The sequence below is a fragment of the Alternaria novae-zelandiae genome (assembly GCF_023758075.1).
Source record: "Alternaria novae-zelandiae strain BMP 2774 chromosome Unknown scaffold_27, whole genome shotgun sequence".
NCBI lineage: Eukaryota > Fungi > Ascomycota > Dothideomycetes > Pleosporales > Pleosporaceae > Alternaria > Alternaria novae-zelandiae.
In genome coordinates this window covers 374,538-401,245 of record NW_026056987.1, presented here as the reverse complement: position 1 = coordinate 401,245, position 26,708 = coordinate 374,538, and the positions used below count along the sequence as shown (strand labels likewise).

At 53.2% G+C, this 26,708-nt stretch overlaps 10 protein-coding genes across 10 annotated transcripts; 7 read left to right on the top strand and 3 right to left on the bottom strand.

The window, feature by feature from the left end:
- Positions 1-205: 205 nt before the first annotated feature.
- J4E88_010001 (uncharacterized protein) lies at positions 206-1,941 on the top strand (the record flags this gene model as incomplete). The annotated part of the gene is made up of 3 exons (XM_049403598.1): positions 206-639; positions 692-1,000; positions 1,047-1,941. The coding sequence occupies 3 exons, from the start codon at positions 206-208 to the stop codon at positions 1,939-1,941; spliced, it is 1,638 nt and encodes a 545-aa protein (XP_049250760.1).
- A 725-nt stretch (positions 1,942-2,666) lies between these two features.
- Positions 2,667-5,288, top strand: J4E88_010000 (uncharacterized protein; the record flags this gene model as incomplete). The annotated part of the gene is made up of 1 exon (XM_049403597.1): positions 2,667-5,288. The coding sequence occupies one exon, from the start codon at positions 2,667-2,669 to the stop codon at positions 5,286-5,288; it is 2,622 nt and encodes an 873-aa protein (XP_049250759.1).
- A 42-nt stretch (positions 5,289-5,330) lies between these two features.
- Positions 5,331-6,802, bottom strand: J4E88_009999 (uncharacterized protein; the record flags this gene model as incomplete). The annotated part of the gene is made up of 6 exons (XM_049403596.1): positions 5,331-5,436; positions 5,497-5,592; positions 5,650-5,966; positions 6,016-6,621; positions 6,670-6,760; positions 6,798-6,802. 6 exons carry the CDS (start codon positions 6,800-6,802, stop codon positions 5,331-5,333), a joined length of 1,221 nt encoding a protein of 406 aa, XP_049250758.1.
- Positions 6,803-7,480: 678 nt separating this feature from the next.
- Positions 7,481-9,490, bottom strand: J4E88_009998 (uncharacterized protein; the record flags this gene model as incomplete). The annotated part of the gene is made up of 1 exon (XM_049403595.1): positions 7,481-9,490. The coding sequence occupies one exon, from the start codon at positions 9,488-9,490 to the stop codon at positions 7,481-7,483; it is 2,010 nt and encodes a 669-aa protein (XP_049250757.1).
- A 442-nt stretch (positions 9,491-9,932) lies between these two features.
- On the top strand, positions 9,933-10,561 carry J4E88_009997 (uncharacterized protein; the record flags this gene model as incomplete). Its single annotated transcript, XM_049403594.1, has 2 exons — positions 9,933-9,989; positions 10,040-10,561. The coding sequence occupies 2 exons, from the start codon at positions 9,933-9,935 to the stop codon at positions 10,559-10,561; spliced, it is 579 nt and encodes a 192-aa protein (XP_049250756.1).
- Positions 10,562-11,997: 1,436 nt separating this feature from the next.
- J4E88_009996 (uncharacterized protein) lies at positions 11,998-12,627 on the top strand (the record flags this gene model as incomplete). Its single annotated transcript, XM_049403593.1, has 1 exon — positions 11,998-12,627. The coding sequence occupies one exon, from the start codon at positions 11,998-12,000 to the stop codon at positions 12,625-12,627; it is 630 nt and encodes a 209-aa protein (XP_049250755.1).
- Positions 12,628-14,267: 1,640 nt separating this feature from the next.
- Positions 14,268-16,163, top strand: J4E88_009995 (uncharacterized protein; the record flags this gene model as incomplete). The annotated part of the gene is made up of 2 exons (XM_049403592.1): positions 14,268-14,560; positions 14,609-16,163. 2 exons carry the CDS (start codon positions 14,268-14,270, stop codon positions 16,161-16,163), a joined length of 1,848 nt encoding a protein of 615 aa, XP_049250754.1.
- Positions 16,164-16,487: 324 nt separating this feature from the next.
- On the bottom strand, positions 16,488-17,567 carry J4E88_009994 (uncharacterized protein; the record flags this gene model as incomplete). Its single annotated transcript, XM_049403591.1, has 2 exons — positions 16,488-16,999; positions 17,060-17,567. 2 exons carry the CDS (start codon positions 17,565-17,567, stop codon positions 16,488-16,490), a joined length of 1,020 nt encoding a protein of 339 aa, XP_049250753.1.
- A 2,100-nt stretch (positions 17,568-19,667) lies between these two features.
- On the top strand, positions 19,668-21,618 carry J4E88_009993 (uncharacterized protein; the record flags this gene model as incomplete). Its single annotated transcript, XM_049403590.1, has 2 exons — positions 19,668-19,793; positions 19,846-21,618. 2 exons carry the CDS (start codon positions 19,668-19,670, stop codon positions 21,616-21,618), a joined length of 1,899 nt encoding a protein of 632 aa, XP_049250752.1.
- Positions 21,619-22,942: 1,324 nt separating this feature from the next.
- On the top strand, positions 22,943-26,539 carry J4E88_009992 (uncharacterized protein; the record flags this gene model as incomplete). Its single annotated transcript, XM_049403589.1, has 6 exons — positions 22,943-22,948; positions 22,970-23,839; positions 23,890-24,147; positions 24,321-25,021; positions 25,289-25,331; positions 25,766-26,539. The coding sequence occupies 6 exons, from the start codon at positions 22,943-22,945 to the stop codon at positions 26,537-26,539; spliced, it is 2,652 nt and encodes an 883-aa protein (XP_049250751.1).
- Between the last annotated feature and the right edge of the window lie 169 nt (positions 26,540-26,708).

Genomic DNA, 26,708 nt, shown 5'->3' with positions numbered 1-26,708 from the left:
GCGCTATGTCAAACGGTGCAGGCCAAGACGTGCAACATGATGCATCGCGACCAATTCCTCCGTCGCCCGCGCCCGTAGCCAGGAAACGCTGCCTGCTGTGAGGTCATCCAGTATGCAGCATAGCGACCACCGGATATTATGAGCTCGTGATGAGCGATTGAAAATAAGAGCGCAGACTTGCGATATTCAGCATCTTCACATCACCATGGCTACCACGATCTTGCTCTCGGCATGCCTTGCCCTACAAGCAGCAGCCAAAACAGTCAGATCACCCACACCTCCTATGGGATGGAACTCGTACAACACCTGGAACTGCTTGCCCTCTGAAGAGAAGATCCACGAGAGTGCCCACGGCCTCATCGACCTTGGTCTGACCAACGCTGGCTACAATTTCGTGACAGTTGACTGCGGCTGGAACGCCCATGATCGAGACGAAGAGGGGAGACTTCAATGGAACGAGACCCTCTTTCCATCTGGTGGCAAGGCACTCGGAGATTATCTCCATGACCTGGGTCTGGACTTTGGTCTTTACTCAGGCGCTGGGTATCTACAGTGCGGGTCAGAATCGCTACCTGCGAGTCTGGGGTACGAACAACTAGATGCGGAGAGTTTCGCTCAGTGGGGAGGAGATAGCCTCAAGTATGATCACAAGCCTCCTCAATACGCTTTCGACCTTGCTAACGGTACGCAGGTACGACAACTGCTACTCTACTTCCAACACAACGATGGTCGACTCCAGCTCCGCAGAAGCTCAATCACCAGCACGTTTCCAACACATGGCGGCCGAATTAGATGCGGCAGACCGCGACATACACTACTACGTCTGCCAGTGGGGAATTGGCACTGACGTCGGTGACTGGGCTGCTGAGGTTGGCAACACCTGGCGAATCAGCAACGACATCTACAATGGCTGGCGCAGCATCTGGCGGATCACCAATCGGGTCGTCCCATACTTCAGGCATACCACTGCTGGTGCATTTGCAGACATGGACATGCTGACGTAAGTAGAGTGATCTGTATCTGGAGTCGTCAACTGACAAGTCTAGCGTGGGCCTCAATGCCCTTTCTGAAGAGGAAGAGCGCTTCCACTTTGGCATGTGGGCTATCAACAAGTCTCCTCTCATTATCGGCGCCGCCCTCGATCCCGAACGCATTAGTCAGAGCTCTCTAGACATTCTCTCGAACAAGGAAGTCATTGCCATCAATCAAGACCCACTTGCTCAGCAAGCCATGTTGGTCCGTCGCGATACTGAGAACGAATGGGATATCTGGATGGGAAAACTCTCGGGATCTAAGCAGGTGTTGGGAGTCGCGAATTGGAAGAACGACTCCCAAGCCGTAGACTTTGATCTGGCAACACTGGGCATAGCTTCGGCTGATGTGCGCGATGTCTGGGCTGCGAAGGATCTTGGTACCTTGTCTGGTGCCCAGACGGCTGACTTGGCCGGACATGAGCTGCGACTATGGGTTCTATCCAACATCGTCGCAGCCGCCCCTCTCACCTCCGACTCGTACCATTCCGCTGCTAATGCGTCGCTTTCCGGACCAGCACACAACTTCTCCTGCGCGTCCGGCGCATGCCTTCCCGCTGGCTCGAAGATTGAGTACATCGGCCGCGCCAGCAGCGTCATGTTCGCCAACGTCAGCTCGCAGTCCACTGGCAAGAACCTCATGGGCATCGACTTCGTCAACTACCACTATGCATTTACCACTGCATGGGAATGGGGCGACAACACACGTAACATGACCATCGCAGTCAATGGTGCTGAGGCGAAGCGATGGGCCTTCCCTCTCTCTGGTGGCGATTGGGAGGAGAGTCTACGACTGCAGATAGAGCTTGATGGCTTTGTGGAGGGTACAGAGAACATGATCGAGTTCCGAGGGTACGGAGACAGTTTTGGGCCGGATCTTGTCGGCTTCGAGATCCTGAACAGCGCTTAGAGTTTCCCCTTGGGTAAATACTCCTTGCTTTGGTACAGTTCATACGACTTTTACCTAGCTATAATCTACAGGCTTTTTACTTGGGTATAAACTATGACATCTACTTGGGTATAAACTATGCTTCGTACCTGGGTATAAACTACGCTTTTTACCTGGGTATAAACTGCGCTTTTTACCTAGGTATAAACTATCAAGGTGTGCTTTTTACTTCGGTATATACCATGCTTTCTTCCTAGGTATAAAGTGTGCTTTTTACCTAGGGATTAGCTACACTTTTTACCCAGCTCTGTAGTTTTTACCCAAGTCTGCCGTTTTTACCCAACTCTATCCTTCTTACCCAACTCTGTCGTTTTTACTCAACCCTTTACTTCTTACCTATCTCTGTCGTTCTTACCCAACCCTGTACTTTATACCTATCTTCGTACTTTTTACCCAACTCTGTACTTTCCACCTAACGCTGCGAGTCTGTGGAAGAGGTCGATACGAGAGGATGTGACGCAGGCGCATAGTCGCGGCGGGATAAATCGGCCTCTGATGTACATCCGTAAGTATGGCCGTGTCTACGCTTGTGTTGAACGAAGGAAGCTCCGTAGTCGTTGATCAGCGTTTCACCCAAGCTTCTTGAGGGGCAGGTACCCCGCATGTGTTTACCCGCGGGTGAACAACCACCGAACGTCCATCATTTAGCTGTCACATCGGTCGAGCTCATCGTTAGTCTACAACTAATGGACAACATGACGCCTGTTCCGCACACCTCATCGCCGCTAATCACAGATTGGACGTTCAAGCAGGGCGACCGCTCCTCCGCCAACGAAGACCTACCGGCCTGCGATGCACCAACTGAAGTCTATCGCGACTTACTCAAACACGACAAGATCCCTGACCCTTTTCATGACCTCAATGAGCTAGCAGTGCGTTGGGTTGGCGATGAGACATGGACATATCGCACGACCTTTGCTGCGCCTTCCGATTATGGAAAGGCGAACGCAGCTACCACCCTTCGATTCGAAGGTCTCGACACTTTAGCTTCCGTTTTCCTTAATGACGAGATGATTCTGGAGTCCGACAACATGTTCATCGAGCACCAAATCGATGTATCGGGCAAGCTTCAGGCTGAGGACAACGTGCTCGAAATCGTCTTTGAGTCAGCGCGCAAGAAGGGTCTGGAGTTGGTGGGACAGCATCCAGAACATCGCTTCATCGTACACCAGACAGAGATCTCGCGGGGGCCGGTGCGCAAAACGCAATACCATTGGGGATGGGATTGGGGCCCTATCCTTATGACATGTGGGCCTTGGAAGCCAGTATCGATTGAGACGTGGGAATGCCGCCTGTCCGCCCTCAATGTGCAGTACGAACTGTCACAGGACCTCAAGTCCGCGAAACTGAAGATGAGTGTTGAGTGGGAGGGCAAGACTACGGGTATATTATTCATGGTCTCAAAGGACGGAGAAGACATTGACGGAATCCGGACCACCATCAATAATCGCAAGAGTCCCTTGGAAAGTACTATTACCATGGATGATATCGAGCTCTGGTGGCCGCGAGGCTATGGGCAACAAAGTCTTTACACTATTAGAGCAGAAGCCATTGTGCAGGGTGTTCCGAATCCCATCCATCTCATATCCAAGCAGTTTGGCTTCCGCCGCACTGAGTTGATCAAAGAGCCTGATGCACATGGCACTTCTTTCTACTTCCGTATCAACGATGTCGACATCTTTTGCGGAGGCGCGTGTTGGATACCCGCTGACTCCTTCCTCACACGGCTCAAACCCAACGACTACCGCGAGTGGGTGAAACTCGCAGCCGACGGCAATCAAACTATGCTAAGGATTTGGGGAGGCGGTATCTACGAAGCGGATGCGCTATACGATGCCGCGGATGAATTTGGCGTGTTGATATGGCAAGACTTCATGTTCGCATGTGCCAACTACCCAACCTACCCCGAGTACTTGAAAAGTGTGGAGATCGAAGCAAGACAGAATGTTAGACGACTGAGAAACCACCCCAGCCTAGTGGTGTGGGCAGGGAACAACGAGGACTACCAGATCGTCGAACGATACAAACTACAGTACAATCCTGACGACAAAGATCTGGAATCCTGGCTCAAGACCGACTTCCCAGCCCGCTACACCTACGAGCATCTTCTGCCAAAGGTTGTTGAAGAGGAATGTCCAAACATACCCTATCACCCCAGCTCACCCTTTGGTGATGGCAAGTCGACGGTCCTGGGAGTAGATCCTACAATCGGCGATGTCCACCAGTGGAACATGTGGCACGGTACCATGGAGCCTTACCAACGCCTGCCACAGATGGGCGGTCGTTTCGTATCCGAATTCGGAATGGAAGCATATCCTCATGTCTCCACACTTGAGATGTGCATCAACGATCAGCACGACCTCCATCCTGGCTCGATGGCCATGGACTTCCGTAACAAAGCCATCGGTCATGAGCGACGTCTTATCAGCTACGTGTCTGAGAACTTCCGGGTGCAGTACCTGCTGAAAGGCTATACGCATCTTACCCAGGTGATGCAAGCGGATGCGATGTCGTGGGCTTACAAGTCCTGGCGCCGCCAATGGGGGTCAGCTGGCGATCGCAAATGCGGTGGTGCATTGGTGTGGCAGCTGAACGACTGTTGGCCGACGATGTCATGGGCTGTGGTAGATTACTACAAGGTGCCAAAGCCAGCGTACTATGCTATCAAGCGCGCCATGCAACCCATCACTATCGGTGTTCAACGCAAGTGCAAAAGTTGGACTGTGCGACCCGCTGATTCACTGTGGCAGCGTGATACTGGACACATCGATATGCAAAAGCTGTGGCAGGACGTTGAATACGACCTCTGGGTCTCTAACAGTACACTGGAAGAGATAGAAGTCGATGTATCGATCCACTACATCTCAATCGGCACAGGAAAGGACATCAGCACTGAAGAGCACAAGAAGATACGCATTGCGGCGAACGGAACAATCGAGATACTCACTGACCATGTCGTCAAGGTCGATGACCCACAAGAGCCGGATGGACCTTTCCGTACAGCTGACCCTTTCGTCATTCATGCGTCGTTATACAAAGATGGTCACCTCCTCGCTAGCGACGTATCCTGGCCAGAGCCCATCAAGTATCTCACTTTTGAGAATCCAGGCGTACACGTGCGCTACTCGGAAGACAAGAACACAGTGTTCGTTTCTTCAGCGAAGCCAGTCAAGGGCTTTGTGTTCGAGGAAGACACTGAACGTCGTCTGAGTGACAACGGGTTTGACCTAGTACCCGGGGAGACGAAAGAAGTACAGGTGGAAGGTCTGCCGGCGACGACGCTGAGATGGAGATATATTGAGATGTGAAAGCTATCATCTGGTCCTTTGTACTTCCGTTCAACTAGTACTTCATGACATATCCCAAAAGCTATCTTCAGAATCGCTGTCCTCATCTGCAGAATCTACAGGCCTCTCGCTGACTTTCCAGAACGCTGTTGGTCCGGCAGGGCCATGACTAATGTGTACATGAAGTTAGCGCGTGTCTCACGTCAGTCCGCACTTAGCCATCACTTACGCATCGAAATCCTTGTCAAACCACGTTCCCACAACACCGCGTGGGCAGCGCAACCCACCAACTTGTATGCCATCGCTGCGCCATCGCTCCTCACCGCTGTCGCAAAGTCAGTAATACTCTGCTCATTGTATGCCCACAACTCTCCGTACTTACCCTTGGAATACCGAGATAGTCTGCCAGCGAACCTCTCCTTCCGCTGTCAGACTGACAGTACCGCGGATACCAGAGTTGGCATTTGGATCCCAATGCGCATCTACAGACTTCGATTTTCCTCTGAAATGCACAATGGGTAGTTTCGAGTTGTCGAAAGGCCCTGGTGCTGTGACGTCTGTGATGCGCAAATCCATGATGATGTGTCTGATGGCTTCGTCGGTGTTCAACGCATCTCTAGGCTCGTCGGAAGGAACTTTCATGGCCTCGGTACTGAAGTTGTAGTGGTACAGATCGTTGTAGTCGAGGAAACATACAATCTAGATGTCGTTAGAGAGAGTTTGAGAGAACGGGCTAACAAGGACCTACACGTGACCAGATACCTTCCACTCCGTATGGATCCTTCATGTTGAGGGAAATGTCCGGCTGCTGTACCAACGCTGTATAGTTCCGTGCGGCGCCCATCTGATGAGCGTCTTCCGGGATCACGCCATCAAGTGGAGCGAACCATGGTGGCCGGAGTTTATTCGATACTGTATGGGTGCAGTAGCAAGAGTTATAGCCGATAACAATCATGATGCTTTCGATCATCTCCCAATCCACTCGCATGGTGCCATCATCACGGAAAGGTCCCCACTCGTTGTTATCGGTGTAGTTTCGTAGGTCGTATACACGCGATCTGGCATACGGGTTTGTTGAGAGATCTCTTCTTCCAGCGTTGGATGGCGGGAAGCCGAATAGACTGTGCAGTTTTGCGCTGAGTTGTCGACTCTCTTCATCCCCAGCTGGCCTCTGCTTTCCTGTACCAGCACGGTCGAAAAGAGAGGAGCGGCACATGAACGCATCGTGATTCTGTGCGATACGCTGGAACTGGTTGGTCACTAATTGTTTGTTGTGAGTCACGCCATAATCATCAAGTGACATCGTGGCGATAAGCTCGTCGACGCACGTTGCGACAAATGTGAACTCTTCTCTCTGCTACCGCTTAGCAACGTTGCCTTTAGATCCAAACTTAGAACATACCTTGAGGTCATTGTTGGCAGAGTCGAGGATCTTTTGACATCTCACCACCCTCTGCAACGCTCCTGCCCATTCTGGCTCAGGATCAGCCGGTCTTCGGCGTCGAGGATCGTCCTACCACAACATTAGACTGCATGAAATGCGATGAAAGGAAAGGGTATTGCATACAAGATGCTTCAGGTACAAGGTCTTGTAAAGCCGCTTGTTCTCTTTGATGAATTGGTTGAAGCCTCTCGACGTTTGCGCACATGCCGCCAGATCGTGAGGATCTATCTCCTCCAAAATCCCGATCAGAACATCATAACACAGATCCAATAACTCGATCATGACTGCTCTCGCGGAGTAAGAATGCTCAAAGCAGTTGGTAGCGAAGGTGGAAAGCGGAGACAGATCAAGGGTCCAAGTGGTGACGATGTGGGGTCCGGAGATAAGGCCTATCACCGTGTAGTTCGCAGCGGGCTGGCGCCACTCTAATAATCAATCCCTCGGTCTCTGAGGATTGCGCGTTACTTGGTGCTTGCTGAGATTCTTGTGTAACATGAGCATGTCTGTGTAACGAAAGAAGACGCCACTGTCTCGAGCGACAGGTTGGACACCTGCAAACGTCACAACGGGCGCTAGCGCACCTTTTTAGTCAGCAGGTAGCAGGAACGCCGAAATCCATCAGTTTCCGCCCGACTCTCCAACTGATATTACGCATCATGCAATTTGTCAGGGCGTAGCTAAAATTGCACAAGAGAGGTCATAACATCACGCGAAAAGAAGACATATTGAACATGAAAGCAATGCAATTGGGGTATCTAGGTCAAGCAAACTACCACTCTAATCGATCATCACACGTCAACCGTACATCCCACCTGTCGTCTCCCTTCCACACCTCACCACCCTTGTTGTTCTTGGCGACTATCCGCCTAAGATCGCTAATCATACCACCGGGTCCCGAAGCGAACACCTCGGTGCCTCCTCGTACAGTACCAGCAACAAACTCTGACACTAGGGTATCTAGGTCAGGCCTGGCTTGGATGTGGTTGAGACCCAACTCCGACTTTGCGACACCATGAACTGACAGCGCAGAGGATGCGTCGGCAGATGAAGAGTCAGAGGCGGAGTTGATCTCCTTGGAGCACTCGTTGGGCGCGGCCTTTTCTGAGACTGTGAGATCGAGGTTGGCTTCTTCGGCGGCGCGGGTGACGTAGATGTGAATACCGGTTCGTAGATTCCGGCACTTGCGCTTGAGGGTAGCGAGTTCGGGACCAACCCAGTCGATGTCGCTTCTTCGGCGTATGCTCCAGATGAGCGTCATGTGGCGGTCAGGCGACTGTGGGCTTGAAGCGAGGTCGAGAAGTACGGGAAGGACGTAAGCGATACCAGTACCGCCAGCAATGCAGAGGATGTTGGAGTTCACAGCAAGACCACGCATGGTACGCTCGCCGTAGGGTCCGGTCATGACTACAGAGAGGCGGGCATCGGCCATCAAGCTTTCGTGCGATTCTTGGTGGCTTGACATGTTCGCAATGCGCTTCATGGACAGGTCGGCAATCTTCTTCGTCTCTCCGCCCCTTGCGCGGAAGATGTAGGAGTGGCGCTGGGAGTCAGCACCGTAGACCGGGCGGCTGATGGGTGTAAATGGGTGTGACTGCCAGATGGAGCTATCCGGAAATGTGAGGTAGAAGTGTTGGCCAACTGCCCAGGCATCTTGAGAGTGGTCGAAATCCAGACGCACGACATCGCCATTGACATCGTCCTTGAAAAGCGCAATGTTTGCAGAAGCGGCACGGAAGCCCATGTGTCCAGAGGGCAGGAAGTTGTAGTGAAGCAGGGCTGATCTAGCAAGTCGGATAGCGCGGTCGATGAACCAGACCAGAAGTCCGGGGAGGAGGAAGACCTTGAGCTGCGCCCAGTGTCCCCAGCAGGCTCCAATGTACACCATTGCGAGGACGTAGTGGGCCTTGCGGAAGAATTCGTAGCCGGTGAGACGGATACCCCAGGGAGTCGAGAGCAGAACAAGAAGAGTCAGGAGAAGCATGGCGACTACTCCCCAGATCATGTACTCTTGCACGATCCATTCCGCGGCGACGGTTGGCTGGGGCTGATAGAGACGGATCTCGATGACGCACCAGCCGATGGTGTGAAGAGCGGACTGGGCGAAGATGATGTATCCCAACCAGCGATGGAGGAAGTTGAAGCTCTGGTATGGCAGGCCAGTGACGAGCGACAAGATGGACTCGCGTGTCGAGAGCATAACGGAGAGAGGTGTGAGGGCGTATGCGATAACACCGATACGGTCAGACCATGGTCCGAGACTGGTGCGGGTGTTGTAGACGCCGGGGAGCTTCTTAACGGGAGTTACCCATTTCTTGTAGACGATGCCGATGAAGGAGAAGACGGTCAGGTAAGCCGTCAAGACGACAAGGGTCAAGACCTGGGTGCGGGTCACCCGTCCGAAGATTGGTCGCGCAGCATCAGGAAGAAGATATCGTCGTGCGTATGATGGAATCGCCCGTTGGAGTCTTTCGAATGCGCTGCGTCTCTGCGGTACTCCTTCTCCTACTTCTTTTGGTAGTTGCACGCCGGACGGTTGCGAGCGTGCAAAGTGTCGGCCAACAGCCCACACCAGCAGGATGGCGCCAATCGTGGCCCAAATGATGCCGCTGTAGTACATGCCAAGGTCATGACTGCGATAGACAACGTCGAGGTACTCGCAGGAGCCGGGGTCGCTGGTGCAGGGTACGAGGCGATCGGCGTAGCCCCAATGCGGCTCGACAGCGCTCGCCTCGGAGTAGTTCTGGATGTGCGCACGGGCGACGAGCATGTCAGCGGCCATGGTCAAGGCAAGAGTTGAAGATGCGATGCGTGCTGCATGTCTCGAGGTGGAGTGCGCCGCATATCTATATGACCTATCGCCGGCGGAGCATTGCACACCGGAAACGTGGTGAGCACGTTTCGTAAAAACACGGGCCAAGGCTTCGAGAAGTGGGCGGCGACGCTTGGGCGGGTCTTTGGGCGGTTCCCGCTCTCTTGGGGCGATCAAAGTGGCTAGTGCGAGTGTGTTTGAGCAAGTTCCCCCATAATTCGCGGCGCGATTGCCGGCTTGCTTGCTCGGGCCAGACTGTCGTGAGACGGCAACGAGTTTCTACATATCATGGCGGAGTATCTGCAGTGGCATCGTCTGGTTCGACGTCTGCTATATCATTTTGACAGTTCTCTCCCACGGTTCGCAATAACTGTCCAATCAAACTCCTCATCCTAAGAACACCATCGCCATCATGCACGGAATGACAGGAATGGCGGGCATGGAGCCCAACAGCACTTGCGTCACGGAGGTTTGCAGTCCACTTCTTACGGAAATGATATCATGACTGACAATCTCTAGATGCTGTGGAATTGGCGTGTCGAAGACGCCTGCTTCCTCTCCGAATCATGGCACGTGACCAACAACGGCATGATGGCCGCAAGCTGCATCGGCGCAGCTCTCCTAGTTGTCTGCCTCGAATTTCTGCGAAGGGTCAGCCACGAATATGATGCCTTACTCCTCCGCCAATTCCAGCGCCAACTCAACGCACAACGGGCTGCCCTTGCTGCTGCGACACCCACCAACTGCTGCGACGGCCCCACCTCGACTCTCGGTCTCCAACACGCTACCTTTCGCGCCACAGCCCTTCAACAACTTGTTCGCGCTTCAATCCACGGCTTGACTCTCGGTCTTGCGTACATCATCATGTTGCTAGTCATGCACTTCAACGGATACATCTTCATCTCTATCATACTGGGTGCTGTGCTGGGCAAGTTCCTATGCGACTGGATGGTGGTCAGGATACCATATGGTCAGGTCGATGAGAAGGACACAAGACGCTCTTCTATCGAAGCGGCAGGGCCGACAGGTTGCTGTGCGTAGATAGTGTAGGCAAGCTGGTTGCGGCGAACTTTGACGATTAGATACCCTATGACTGCGATATTGCGAATGAATTCTTCTTTCTTCTAAACCTCAATCTTATCTCAACCTCTCAAGAGCGTGAACAGTTCCTTCGATTTCTAAACTCCATGCTACATGTCCCAACAGCTCATCGGAGTTTGCTAGGGCACATACATCGCTCTTTCCGCGGAAATGGAGAGAACGCACCTGCCAGTACATCAGCTGCAGGGCAACCCCATACAGCAAATTTGACCAATCGGAGACTCCCCGTATGGATGATCCACGTGTGTAATTCCGTGGGATGAAGCGCCCGCATTTCCGGATGACAGCCATGGTGGCCATCAAACACAAGGCCTTCTCGGCCCTACTATTGATACCGCAATAAACTACCTCTGCAAGTCTCGCCCGGTGGTCTTTTTCGTTGAGCACCTTGTGTATCTGGGCCGCTGAGACCAGGTTACAGCTAAGAAAGGGTGGGGTTAAGCGGCCCAACCTTACCCACACCCCGCAATAGTGTGGATAGAGTATTCAAGAGCGTTCTTTTGCGCAAGTTGTGGCTATGGGCCAAGTATCGATTGAGGGCTTGGTTCGGGCGTAGTGTCAAGAAAGCGAAAGCCATGCGGCGAGTGACAAGCCGGTACTCTACGACTAACCGACATTTCCCTTGGACATGGTTTGCGCAGATTATGACCAGGCGTCGAGTTTGGGCCGAGAATCTGGGCCGACGATGCCTAGGTAATGACCGTGCTGCTGCAGTGGGTAGTCCCTTCCGATGCCGTTCTTTTATAATCTCACATGAAGGATATTCTCACAAAGTGTGGCCGTTGTGAGATATCTGTATTGCGCATCGTCCTGAGTGCTTCGATGGAGCTTGCGAACTTTACGCTGTTATGTCCACATGCGAAGAATTGTTCGCAGCCTGTACGCTGGGCTTCTCCAACACAGCAAAATACGTCTACTCGAACTCATCGGGTCACCGCCATGCAACTAAGTCTCTCTCCACCCTCGATTACATCTTCCCATCGAGTATCAAATAGCGTGTGTGAGGGCGATGTTGTGTTTGACGGTGAGTACTCTCTCACTGCGTAAGGGCGTGAGAGCGTGCCGTTCTCTCACCTTACTCAGCGGACGCTGGTATATCAAGACGCAGTTTCTGCTTCCTACTCACGCCTTCCTGCTTCACCAAACTTTTAACCACTACCAACATCACCAGACACAGCAACAACATGGCAACTGGATTCGCAAGTCCTGGTGGAATTGAGCATTGCGCTCATGGAGAGGCTGTTTTGAGAAGGTATGCTGCTAATGTAACTCTATCGACAAGCTATCACTGAATCGAAACCACCTTCAGTATACAGAACGGTACGATTGGTAGCATTCATCATCGAGCAACTGGCCGAAAATGGTCGGTTCACATGATGCTGGTCGAGAGCGAATGCCAGGCCGACCAGTTGGAAGAGGACATCTACGAGGACTGCTATCTTTTAGGAAGTGAGCATGACCCGGCAATATTCGACTTGTTCGTTCAGTGGCTGTATACCCGAAAATATCAAGAGAAGGAAGAACTGGTGGAGTCTCTGGCATCTCGAAAATCTCTAGCATCACCGCTTCCTAATTCAGAGGACGTGAGCTGGATTATTCCACCTGATGGTGTAATGGACTGGGCCGTTAAAGCAGCGATTCTGTGCTGGGAGCTCGGCGCTAGCCTGAGAGCGAAGGGTTTTCAGAACTACGCTATGGAGCGCCTCTTCGAAGCCCTCTCAAGTCCGTTCTTACATCCACTGATGGCCAACTTGATCCTCCACACCTACGAAGTCGAAAACGAGGGAACTTTGCACGGCACGTCGCCGCTACAGAGGTTGATACAGGACGTCATCGTTCGTAATTGGGGTGATGATGACGTTGTCGACCACGTGGCTGGAGAAGCATGGTCGAACTTACTCAAGACTTGTCCCTATTTCCGCAAGGTCTTTATCTCAGCGACCAAGCAGTCACTTGAGGAAAGGCGAAAGCACCAGATGAGCTTGGAGAATTATCTCATTCGTTAGGCCACCGGGATGCCGACACACCGAAAGTGGGTGAAGAAGATGGATGAAGCAATGAGCAGAGCATATGATGGGAGAGGAGGGGTCGGGTTGGAGCGGTACCTAAGACCTAAGGAATCAGCTTGCTAGAAGGGAGTTATCAGAAGGTCGAAGAACGCAAGGAAACAAACATTACCCGACCATGCAACGCAAGGAAACAAATATTGAGTATACCCAAGGTTATTTTGTGCACTCAATGGTGTTTCGCCACCTCTACAGCTCTATTTGAGTATCATGATCATGTGCTCAAAAGCCTCCACCGCATGCGATATGACGTTGAACATCAGTGGTGGTCCGAAGGTGTACGTTCTGGTACTCACGGCGCCATACATCGTGCCCGGTACGTACAGCGTGATGCAAATGTCGTCGCAATCACATGATGGAGCTGCGTAACGTAGGTGAAGTGACGACCGATCTACCTTGAGCATACAGAGAGCATGCTGTGTTGTGTGCAGGTCGACGTAGACATGTACGCAACCGATCGCAGCTGACAGGTACGCGACGCGCGCATGTCCGATTGTCGGCTGCTGACATGACTCGTGCGCATCGAACTCGCAGTCGTGCCTGCGCACAACTGACCACGCCGTTCCCCTCCTCCTCCTGCTTCCCGGCATCACACGGAAAGCATCACGTTCGGTTTCCAGGCTGGTGGATGGGTGGATCTGCACTCAGGTAAGCCTTTCCTGCTGTTGGGACCCGAGGATGAAGGATTAGCCGCCGTTAGCACGTCTTTTCGCACGAGCACCCCAACCGTCAACCCCACTCACGCCAACCTGCCAGACCCTTGATTCCGTTCATAGCAGCAACGACGATGGGATGCGATTGGACACCGACGATGGTAGGAACGGTATGCCTGCAAGCAAAAGCTTCTCGAATTCCAGTTGACCCGATTGTACCTTTCCTCCCGCTCCTTTTGCCCACTTCTCTTCTTTCCTATCTATAAGGCCGCCACCACGGTACGAGCAATGAAGCAAATTCTGCAGAAACCCCGAGCAAGCTCCACCGCATGCCCGGCGGCTATCGAGTATTGGGAGCACCATCGGCAGGTCCGTAGTCGCAGACTAGTTAGCATCATCTCCCTCGGTATCCCCGCTTTACGAAGGCATGACGGAGCAGAGGGCAAGCAGTGGAGTGGTACAGGCAGGCGTCGTGGCTTGCGGGTTTTGATCAGATAATGATTAGATCGAAAATTTTCATCTGATAACCCACGCGTCACGCCACCGCTCGCTCCTATTGGCCCGAGATGCCGGCTGATTATCGAGATAAGATTTTGGAGGCTGTCTGGGCCGTGCTTGAGAAGGCTTAATTCCGGGGGACCAACTGCATTCAGCAAAGTCAAGCTTCGGTGCATCATGCTAACAGGGAGCGAGCGCGTGATATTCACGACTATTTCCCTGTTCATGGTGAACGTGAACGGAATTCCCCACCCAGCGACGAGGAGCCGGTAACCGGGCGCGTCTCGGAAAGGTCCTGCGGTGGAACTGCGTGGATCAGTGTTTTCGGTATATGAACCTGAGGCGCGCGCGGTACCTTGTCTTATCAATCTCTTCATCTCGTCTTCATCACAGCCTCTCTGTTGGTGTGCTTCTACACCTATCGCCAAGATGGGTTTCACTTTCAAGGGATTGACTACCAGTGCATTGGTCTCTGGCAACACCAAGAATGCCGATGCCAACGAGAAAGACATTGCCGACGTGCCTGCTTCTTACCAGGGCCACACCAGCATGGATGCTGCTCGCCCTGACGAGAAGGTCGGTAGCCCGAGGGAGTCGGCCAGGAGTCGAGAATCGGATGAGGAACTGAACAAAGTCGACACCACCGCGGAGGCAGGTGTTCAGCATGTGCAAGCTGCCTCGCTCCTGTGGAAGAAGCGAGACCTGATCCTCGCGTACATTGCGTAAGTCACTCCCTTCACACTGCTCCAGAACTACACTAACGACATCAGCATGTGGTTCATCCAGTTCTTCACTGCCTACGCATCCAGCACCTCAAGCACCCTCGCGCCCTACGTCACCAGTGACTTTCAGCTGCACTCCTTGACCGCCCTGACCAGCGTCATCTCCTCCATCGTCGGCGGTATCTGGAAGCTCCCATATGCCAAGATCCTCAACATCTGGGGCCGACCTTTCGGTCTCGGCCTCGGTGTAGCCATCTACGTCCTCGGTCTCATCCTGATGGCGAGCTGCAACAACGTCAAGGCCTACTGCGCGGCGCAAACCTTCTTCTACGTCGGTTCCAACAGTATCGACTTCTTCATCACGGTCTTCATCGCCGATACTTCCAAGTTGAGGAACCGAGCCCTGTTCATCGGATATGCGTCCTCTCCATGGCTCATCACTACCTGGATCTACGGATACGGCATCAACAGCATCACAGCCCCTGGCGGCATCGGCTGGCGATGGACTTTCGGCATCTTTGCGATCATTGCGCCTATTGTCACCTCACCTCTCATGCTTCTGTTCATCATCTACGAGGGCAAGGCAAAGAAAGAGGGTCTTATCACGCCCCGCCCCAGCCGCGGTAACTTTGCTCAAACGCTCAAGTACTACCTCCGCGAATTCGATGCCGTTGGCCTCCTGCTGCTCGCCGCCGGACTGTCCCTCTTCCTCCTCGCCTTCAACATCTACTCCTACCAAGCCAAGCAATGGGCGTCCCCCCTAATCATCTGCTTCCTCGTATTCGGCGCCCTCCTCGTCGTCGCATTCGGTCTGTGGGAGAAGTACGGCGCACCCGTCACCTTCATCCCATGGCCTTTGCTCAAGAACCGGACTGTCATCTTCACCTACACCATGGCCGGTTCTTTGTACATCGGTTGGTACTGCTGGGACTCGTACTTCTACTCGCTTCTTGTCGTCTTGTTCGACCAGAGCCCTGTACATGCTACTTGGATCGCCAACATCTACACCATGGGCAGCTGCTTCTGCTCCATCGTTTACGGACTTGTGCTGCGGTACTACGGAAAGCTCAAGATCTACTCTTTGTTCTTGGGTGTGCCGCTGACCATGCTTGGTGTTGGTCTCATGATCAAGTTCCGCCAGCCTGACGAGAACATTGGTTATATTGTCATGTGCATGATCTTCATCGCCTTCGGTGGTGGTATTTTGGTTATCTCGGAGCAGACTACCCTCATGGCTGTGTCTAAACAGCAAGACTTCCCTGCCCTCTTGGCCGTCGAGTCTATGATCATCTCGATTGGAAGCGCTATTGGGTCTACAGTTGCAGGCGCTATCTGGACTGGTGTCTTCCCTGCTCGTCTCATGGCTAATCTGCCTGAGAGCGCCATGGACAACTTCGCTGCTATCTACGGCGACTTCAATGTTCAGGACAGCTACCCTGTCGGCAGCCCCACTCGCGATGCCATCAACCTGAGCTACGGTCAGACGCAGAGATACATGCTTATCTCGGCTGTCTGCGTCTACTGCATCACTCTCTTCAGTGTTGGCTTCTGGCAGAATGTCGATGTCAGGACCATGAAGCAGAGGACTATTGGTCTTTTGTAGATTCGCTGTTGTTTTCGATATCGTTTCGCATGCATTGCATTGGCGGCGTCATGTTCTGTTGATGGTTGTCGCATTTACTGGCAAAAGACTTGGGAACGCCAGTATATCTTGCATGTCATCATGATAATGGCTTCGTAGTAATGAAAGAGTAATGTTCAAATTCCCTCCAAGACTTAATGAACACCATGTACGCCGTGTGTATATGCTTGTTGTATGCTTCCTCAACTCCTCAGCTCGTCTGTTAAATATCTGAACAACGATGCTTGTGACACAAGCTCTCGGAATGAAATGTAGGGTATGATGCTAGAAGATCACGCAAACGATCTACAAAAAGAAAGCCACACTCAAAGCCAACCCCGACATATAGCCAAGGGTAGCAGTCAGCGAGCTGGCAGCACCCGTAGCGCTAGCCGCTGCAACCTTCGTCGCATCGTCAGTTGTCGTCGCAACAGGTGAAGGGGTAGCGGATCCAGATGCTGTGGCAGCGGGCTTCGCGGGCACACTTGTCGAAGAGGAAGACTGGCTGATTACGGGCTTGCTGGGTTTCGCACTCACATCACCACCTGATTTGGCCATGCCGGATACCCACTTGATGACCTCTTCGTTGTGCATGAAGAAATAGTTCAGGTGCTCGTTTGTGTCCGGAGGAGAAGAGCCAACGGCGCAGATTGGGTCGCCGTAGTGGCAGTAGTCGAGGAGGACGTCGGCGTAGGCGTTTAGTCCTTTGAGGTGTTCGGGGCTGCGTGCACTGGTTCCGTCGTAGTCTACGCCGCGGCCGACGGTGAAGTTTTGGTCACGGGAACGGACGACAGCGCCAAATGTTACTGCTGCGACGACTGGAGCGGATAGTTAGTAAATCGGTGTAGAGCGTGACTTCTTCACACATGCGTACGTACCATTGGAACCAATGGAAGCGTCCAGAGCTGGGTTCATGTCTTGCTCACATGCAAAGACTGGACCTCCTCCTCCACCGAGCATGTCCTGTGCGACTGATGCTCCCTGCGAGAAACCCAATACGATCAATTTGCTGTCTGGGCACTTTTCGCTGTACGCCTTCATCTGTTCCTGTCCGCTCTTTGCCCCCTTGCTTGCTGATTCACACCACGCGGTTGCTCCCCATGCTGAGCTCTTTGCAGGATACTCGACATCCTCGTAACCACATTCTGATGATCCTCCAATCGCCGCGCAGATCTTCGAGGTAAGGTTACCCAGGCGGCCAGGGTAGGGTTCGTCGGAGCCTCGTGCGACAAAAACGTGGAAAGGTTTGCAGTCGTCTGCATGGTAGGCGAGAATTTCTGTCGAGTTGCAGTATATGCCAGGCGAAGGCGCGTCGCAGCGCTCTTGAGCGAGCACGAGGCTGGCGCCGACAGTGATGGCGAGGAGGGGAAGTTGCGAGACCCTCATATTAGCGTAATTACAAAGTTCGGTATAACGAGTGACTAATGTAGGTAGCCGCGAAAAGAAAGAGTAAACTGAGCGTCCTGTCCCCAAGAACGCGTGATTAGTAGTAAGAAGTGAGAAAACCCCGGAAGCAGCTTCGACAAAGGCAGGGCAAGCGGGAGATATACACGACACCAAGCGGGCACCTGGGGCAGCCCTGAGAAACCTGATACTACGAGGATCAAGAAGTCCCAGGCGATCGGCGCCCATGATGTGAGGGCACGGCCCCCACAGATGGCATGCATGGGCGAGAGCCTGCTTTGGCATGTTTGCCTTGGGGCCATCAATGCTATTCGACAGAAAGGCTGCGTTTCGACAGAAAACGTCGATTCCGCCCCGTCGGCTAGCCACTTGCGGCAAGACCCCACGCGCCAACTCGGATTTCGGCATCCGGCCAAGCCGCCCTGTGCCACAGAAGCCACATCAAGCCGCCTGTCTGCAGGAACAAATCTCGCCCAAATCCTTGGGGCTTGCGCGTCCCGTCATCGAGGCGTCAAAAGGGGGGATTGTTATCGGGGGTTCTGTGGGTGTTGGGGTGGATTACTATTCAAAGCGCGTCGCGATGTACCTAGGTATGTAAGCAGCGCTATCCTGTTGTTGCCGTCAGCCTCAGAGGACTGGCTTTCTTCCGTGAACGCCACACTTGACGTGCAACACCGAGTTCGAAGGACTGGACGTGCGATCGATCCGTACCGCAATACGATGCAAACGCTGGACGCCTGACTGCCCATGGAGTAGGATTCGGTCGAGACTTCTGGTGCCTGAGTCGTGGGCACTATTTTCATTTTGGGGTCCCCACCTGCATTGGTCTGGCTTCTTCTGCATCCTTCATGGCTGCATCTTCACCTCAGTGTGTTGTTTTAGAGACCCCTGGGCGTCTCGAACAGTTTGAGTGCCGCTGCTTCCGTATCCGTGGACTTGAAGACGCGCGGCAGGTGAGCAAGGGGTCGTCGTCTGGTTCTGGACATACCTCTCTTCCTTTTGCCTTCGCCTCTCCGGTATTGTGGGATACATCAAATCTGTCTCTTCTTTGGGGCTGCCAGACGGTGGTGCATCAAAGTGAGAGTACGATGGTTCCTTCCGTATAGAAATGGGGTGGAACGCCAGCGACGAACCCTACCTGGTTCCAAGCGGCAGGTGCGGCCCTCGACGTCTACAGTATTGAAGAAGTCAGCACTATCTTTTCCTACACGTCTCCGCGACTCGACGCAAGATTCACCACCACTTTCACTCTTTACACAAGTGTCCACACCTCCCTTCCTCTCCTTCACCATCCCATCTTCGTCTGTGGCCTATGGCTGCATTTCCACATTCAACTCAGTTCTCATGTTCTTTTGTCGTTCCCTAGGTAATATCCTAGACTGTCTGGTACCCTGGGCTGACGCCCCTCGGGGTCTACATGCCACTGCACCTCAGTGAGTGTAGTGTGGAATACCCTTGGGGAGACGACCTCCATGTCACTCCACACTGTCTTGAACACCATCTCAGCATACACTGTCTATCAACACCCCTACTCACTCCGGCTTCACGATGGCAAGGCATTGTAGCCCGCCCTGTTTTTCTTTGCCGGTAGGGCTGTCACAAGGCGGCAGTTCCGCCACAGTGAAAGCTCGCGTGCAATAACGTCAATTGCGAATCACAAGACCCGTTCCCAGCCTTCTTGACCCTCTTCTTCCCTATTTTCTCCGCCTGCCTGACTTAAATGACTCTTTTCGCCGTGGTGACTGGCGTTTCATAGCCGTGACTGCCTATCATTCCGTCATAATCTTCCCCATTCACTAGTATTCACTGCTATTCACGACGCCAAGAACCCCACGTCGGTCAAGCGCGATTTCGTTAGCGTACACCGATCTAGCTGCCTCCCTCTTCTCTAACCAGCGTTCCTCCCTCTCAATATCAACTCTCTCTGGTTCGAACTGCCTCTGCTGTACATTGACTTCACATCTTCATCGAAATCTCCACGATCCAGACAGCCTAGCAGTCACCCAATTGTCTAAGAGCGTTTTCCCAATCACTTCCACCTACACTTCACTCATCTTATCTACCCCCACCGACTTCTTCGCCATGGTTTCTATCCGCGAGACCATGCGGAACGGTGCAAGCTACCTAGTAGGCGTCATTAGAGAAAAGGCGCAGATCCAGTACCAGGAGGTATACCTCAAGCTCGAAACTCATGTTCGCGTATTCAAGGTTTGTATGTCCCATCAGATGGCGTCCAGACTACGACTAACCATGGACATAGCTTCCTTTCCTAAGGGCAACCCCCTATATCGTTGCAGAAGGACTCAACAACGTCCGCGACGGCTCCACGCGTACAAAACTCCTGCCGCGGGTCAAGGTCAGAAAACCTGCTGTTAAGACTAAACACAACCCGACTGACTCCCCGAAGAAGCAGCAGTCCTACCACGCCGTTGCCACAGGCCGCATTGCGAAACCTAAGCGAGAACCCCATCCTCGTGAACTGGACCCTAAATGGTACGATATGGCCATGAAGCGGAAGTCCGCAGAAGATTTCTACGAGCGCGAAATGCGTCTTCGAGAGAACGAGCGAAGGGAGTTGGCGGAGCGCAAGCGACGTCAACAACAAAAGCGTCATGTTCCTTACAAGCGAACCTCATTGGAACGCACAACCGGTATCAAGGACAAGCGTCCCCGGTGGACGTCGCAGCCAGCACTCCCGCCGCCAAAAGCTTTCAGCAACTTACAACATCCCGCCGAGTTCTACGAGAACCAGACCTCCGAGGAGCGCAGGGCGTATGTGCGTGAGAAGCTGATCAACGTCCTCGGCGAGGAAAAGATGAAAGAGCCCATCCTTCCTTCCGGTCACAACCCAATGGAACCTGTGATTGCCGAGCACAACCAGCGCATGGCCACGATCAGCCTTCTCAACCAGTTCGAAGATCACAAGGTGGATGTACAGCGCCAGCACGACGAGCAGATTCGCCTGGCTCGTGAAGAAGAGGTCACTCGACTCAAAACACAGATCCTCCTTGGTCACTACAAGGACGTCTACAAGGGCCGCATCAACGTGCTAGCATGGCATACCGGCCACATGCTCGAAGGCATTGACCGACTGGAACATCTTCTCCAAACCGGAGAACAGTGGGAGGTGGCCAGGGTCGTGCAAGTCCTAACCCATCAAGTCTTTGAACCCGTCAAGCGTGTGCTTGAAGAGTTTGACGCTGATATCCCTCTGGATCCGGATGGTGCCCAGAAGCTCAAGGAAGCCTGGCCCATGGCTCGTCTACAGGCACTCTACGACTTCTTACTGGGCAGGTCCAACAACCTGGATTTACAAACTATGCGCATGGCCCAGTGTATTGAGGAGATCCTTCGACGTCTTAACAACCCGACGGTATTCGTCGACCCTCTTGCGCCCAAGCCGCTGCCGTTCAGCGACCTCTATCAGAGCTCCAGCTCTACAAACGCCAACACGATGGCGAACACTACATCTCAGACCGCCTCTTCCCTCCCTGGCGCAGTCCCACCTCCCGCAGGAGGATGGTCCTTCCGTGGCCGCGCCTCCACCTCCGGCATCGACCCCGACGCCCCCCAATCCACCATCGCCAACGCCACCACCTCCGCGCCACCCGGCAGCGGCATCTGCAAACTCATCGCCGCAACCGCCTCGAACGCCGCCTCCAAAGCCACCAACCCCCAAATCCCATCCATAACCATCGAGCCCGGCGACAGCGCCGCCCGCACCTCCGTCCTCCAGTACATCAGCACCGACAACATGGTCTTCCAAGCAGAAATGGAAGACATGTTCCGGCACGCCGAGCCCAAGTCCAGTCACCGCCGCGCAGTCACCGAGTGCATCAAGGGCCTTGTTAATGCTGCGAATGGCGAGGATAAGGTGCTGGGTACGATGGATGCGTCGTATTATCGCGCGCAGATTGAGGAGTGTGTGAGGAAGATTGATGGGCTGGCGAAGAGGTATAGGGAGGTTAAGGAGACGAAGGCGCTTAGGAAGCTTTGTGGGCTGGCGTTGAAGATTTGGGCGGTGCATGGATGAGTCTCTTTGATGGACGCCATTTCGAAGCTTGACTCTGATCTCTTTCAATGTCTTGAGATGTACGGAAGGATGAAAGAAAGGACCTAAAAAGGGTTTTCCGACGAAGTCACGACTTCACGACACTATGGCTTACGAAGCTACGATGATCCATGTCTGCTTGTTTCTCATGACTGCATACCGGAGGTGTCCAGTCATGCATTTCCAGCGCGCGAGCAAGTTTTGCCTTTCTTGTTTCTTTGATAGCTCCCTTTCTTGATCGCATTGTTCTTTATCTTTCGAGACCTACCGCGGTCCAGAGGTTGACAACTCATACGTCCATTACGGCTACGAGCGCGAGGCAGGAGATGAAGACACCGTCATTTGCGAGGACGCAGAGCCGTGAGCACGTCTCAGCTCGCTGCCGTTCCAGATTCTATAGCAATAATAGTCAATGTTACTCATGTTCAGATTACTTCTCACTTGCGAGCGGCAGCCGTGGATTTAACGGCGCCACGGCTGTGGTTGCTGTGAACTTAACGCTGACGGTCGCGAGTTGGTGTTGAAGGTGCCGAGGTAATCTGGGTGCCGAGGAATTCGATAGGAAGATATCGGACTGTGGCCGATGTCGAGTAGTTTTGTGAGCATGAAGGTAGACATGCGCATTAGGAACAGGCCTCAGGATGGTGCGATCACATGTCAGAAGCTGGGCGTGTCCATACCGGGCCTTTCGCTTCGAAATGGCTTTCCGCGAAACTTCCAGCTGAGCAGTATCACTTTGTGTAGCTTGAAACTCGTTGATTCGATACAAATCTCGTTGACGACGTCTGTGATGGATGGAGGAATGAAAGCGATGCCGTTGGCTGTTGGAGGACGGAAGCTGGAGACGCGCTAAAGGCCCGGATCCCGGTCGCGTTCCGAAGTAGCTCGCTGGAGCGCCATCCTTCTTCCAACAACTCCATCGCGCCATGAACAGCAATCCCTCACCTATGGAGCACATGGACGTCGAGAGGAGGTCGTCGTCGCCCAAGCGCAAAAAGGTCCGGCAAAAGTACGCGCCCAAAGCATGTAAGTCGCGACACTCGCTCTGGTTCGGCGCATCTCGAGCTTCCTATGCGGCATTCCGATGGTTCCGTAGTGGTTCGACGCAGCTCGCGCGACAGGACGACGAGGTTATGCCATCAGCCGGCTGACAGATTGTGCAGGTGTATCATGCAGGCGATCCAAGCTCAAGGTATGTACGCTCTTTTGTACATTAGCTGCCTCGGCCACTTCTCTCACGACTGCATCGCGACTTCCTCATGCGACAGCGTCGCTTCCGCATCTATGAACTATCCCAGCAACAACAATGAGAGTCAACAACTGACGTCAACAGTGTTCCGGAGAAAACCCATGCCAACGGTGCATGGACAACGGCAAGCGATGCTTCTTCTCTGAAGACCAGACGGCCGCCGAAGCCCTGCAGAACCTCAGTCGACCCACGCCTGCCCTCCATACGCAAGCCTCAAATACCAGCGCCAACGGCAACAGCCACAACGTACCACGAAGGAGCTTGATGCCGTCGGAAAACGGCACCGAGCGGAGGGCGAGCGATGCCAGCACACGCGGTATGACCATGGAAGCGCGCATGGCCCGAATTGAGGCCATGATGGAGGCTCTCATGCGCGACCGAGGCCTGACCATGACGCCAATGGGCAGTGTGGAGCGTGACGAGAACGGCAGCGATGCCTTCAGAGGTGACGCTGCGTTGTCTGTCCCGCCGCTGGATCCCATCAACCCAGCTCTCGCCTTCATGGGACAGCCCTCGCTCTTCTCACAAGAGTCGGCAGACCCAGCAATACCCGTCGTCCCAAGCGCCGGCTCCCCCGTCAACGGCGACCCATCGCACCTCGTACAAGTCGGCAACAGGAAGCTACCCTTTCCTAGTCCCGCCGATTACCAACAGTACCTAGCCTCCTTCTTCACCGACATTCACCTGTCTCATCCGTGCATAGATGAACCCGAGTTCCGCAACCGCAGCCAACACATGCTAGCAAGCACGACCATACCATCAGAAGATAGCGAGTTTCTCGCGCTGAATTACACCATCTTCGCATGCTGCGACGTACTCCTCAATGTCGCACCCATCGACACTGGCAAGCCTAAGGGCTGGCGCTGGCTTGAAATGGCTGACGAGCTCGTCGACAAGAGGTCGTTACTAAGCGGAAGCGGCGATCTGACGCTGATACAGTGCGTTCTATTCCAGGTACGTGCCTAAAAGCTCCGAACTTGATGCGCATAGACTGATAGTTGTAGGCCCTCTACTACCAATACGCAGACATGCCCGGTCCAGCTTACAACACCATCGGCGCCGCTGCAACACTCGCTTTCCAGTCCTCCTTACATCAGCAATCCACGTGGACAAACATCACGACGGTTCAAGCATATGAGCGCATCTGCACCTTCTGGAATATATTCGTCCAAGACCGATTTATCTCATTGACGTGTGGAAGACCATACAGGATCCACGAAACCGACATTCAAGTCGAAGCACCTGTAGACCTCTCACAAAGGGTAAGTAAAGTCCACGACTCCTATCCTTCCTCCCGCTGAACAGGTCTGGAGACTACATCAAGATGAACATGCAAAGTGGGTGTCTTGACGTCGATGTCGCCTCCAGGGTGTTCAGTTTCTTCCTAGATCAACGTGTCCTCCTCCTCCTGCTACCTCACGCTCACGTTCTATAGGCAAACCTCTACAAAGCCGAGGATAATGATGACCCCAGGCCTTTCATCGATCACTACATCCACTATGTCATACTCTGGGCGCGTTATGCCAGCAATGCTGTCGACGGTCGCAGTCTGGATAGCACAACCCAGGATATCATTGATCGGCAGATCTCCCACTACCTCGATCACGACTTACCAGTACTGGGGATGCCATCATACGCTCAGCGGGATGGTGATGGGGATGTACCACTGACGATGTTCATCAAACAGAAGAAGACAGACTTCGTTCTTTGGGGGCTACGTTCCGTCATAATCTCCCTGCAATACGACGACAATCACGCTGAACACCTCAGCCAACTTGCCTGCGACACCCTCACCAGAATGACCTTCTTTACGCGGAAAGTTCGTCAGGCATTCAGCCTTCGGCATCGCATGACGTCGGCCCTGTCGAATGCACTTCTGGTATTTTGCTCTCTTCTCGTCCGCGACTCTGCTGGAAGGACGCATCCTCACACCGAGGCCCACATCGAGGCCTTCCACCGCGCTAAGGGCATGCTACATGACTTGGCCGTTAGTCAGCCATATGCGAAACGCGTCTTGTCTGATTTTGAAGGCATTGTGCGAGTAGTGGAAGATTGCCTCGATGGGAAAGATGCTCCAGAGAATGTCGCGGAGCTGTTTCCTTACCAGTCTTCGAGCGCTGACATTCGTGGCGTATTGTGGCTGTAGTGGAAAAGGACTGACGGGAAATCGGCGCATTCATGGTTTCAAATGTATTTTACTCTGTGTACCAACGGCCTGCATAGATACCCATTGCCCTCGTACGGGCTAGGAGACGGCGTTTAAGGTCAATTCACTTTCATCATCTTGTTCTATGCTCACATCCTACTTTCGTTTGCCGCATACATCAGCATGATTCAGCGGTATGTGAAGAGGAAAAACGACACTTGTTGCATACAAGAATAATACTCTCTAACAGCATCCAGGCCAAAAGACAACGAGTATGCAGGTTTCATGAGCATGAGGAGGGTGCGTGTGCGAGGCTGGTTACAGCGGGGATGTGACTTCAAAACGTCTAGCTGATGCGATGCAGGGTTGCTGGGTTGTTGTGGAAGGTAGTCAGTGCGGCGACCTCGGTCAACCACGTGCCGCTGCTGTTGCCTGGTAGAATGGAAGGAACAGTGAAGAGAACTTAGCGTTACGCTAACCTGATCTCTCTCATACGGAGACTCTGCCCACCTACGTGCAATCCCCACATCGCGACAGCTTTGGAACCTTTGCGACACGGCCCGTCAAGCTCGAACATGGATAGGGACTTTGTTCATCGGTAGATAAACATTATCGCGACTGCCAGATGACTTGCTAACCGGCTGTTGAGAAATCTGCGAAAACTGGAATTGATGCGACACGTTTTCGCTTCACTCTTCAAAACAATAACGTCCCACCCTCTGGAGAATTTTCAGGCCAGATATGACAATGCGTCTATGGTCCAGCAAGCGGCAAAAAAGCTCAACGAAGAAATCAGCACGTACATAGCGACCTACTCAAAGCCAGAGTGCCTGACGCTGGCCAAAATGGTTCAGAGCAAACTACCACGGGAACTACGAGACATGGTTTACGACCACTTACTACCGCGCGAAATCTACACCGTCGGGCGCCCCGGATACACTCGTGAGTGGCTTCAGTCCCTCCGGCAGACCAATTGCGATCATCTCTTCATGGAGGAATACGTTCCGCTTGACGCCATGAAAGAGATCGGCGAGATGTGGTACGAGGTATCGACTTTCATGGTCCTCGGTTTCCCTTTTGGACGCGATCGCAACCCTAGGCATGCTTCCGTAGGCTTTGAATTCCTCGGCATCGACAGTTGGGGCCTAGACATCGACGTGCTCCAGCACGTCAAGCACCTCCACATTCGCCTCGCTTTCAATCGCGATTACATTGAGGACAACGTCATCCAACTTGACGCCAATCTCCGGGAATTGCTATACTTCAACGAGATCAGGCATGTCGTGATACAAGTCCAATCGACAGACCCGTTCTCGAGGGGGGTGAATGGGGACGATGTGGAGGGCTTTGTGAAGAAGTTTGTCATGGTTTTCCCTGCCTTGGAGGCACTTATTAGACAGGACAAGAGAGTCTCGGTAACATTGAGAGGTATATTTGATGTGGAGGTCAAGCTTGAAGAGCTGAATGAGCGGTTTTGGCAAGGAGAGTTCCGTAAGGTCTGGTACTGAGGTGGACAGTTGCACCGAGGTACCCTTCTACTTTGTATCCTCGATTGACGAGTAATGGGAATGCATCTCATACGAGTGGATGGTCTTCAAGTCTACATTATCATCAGACCCGTTGGATTTATCGTATTGTGCTATGTAGGAGCACACGCAGAGCGAGACGAGCCACTCA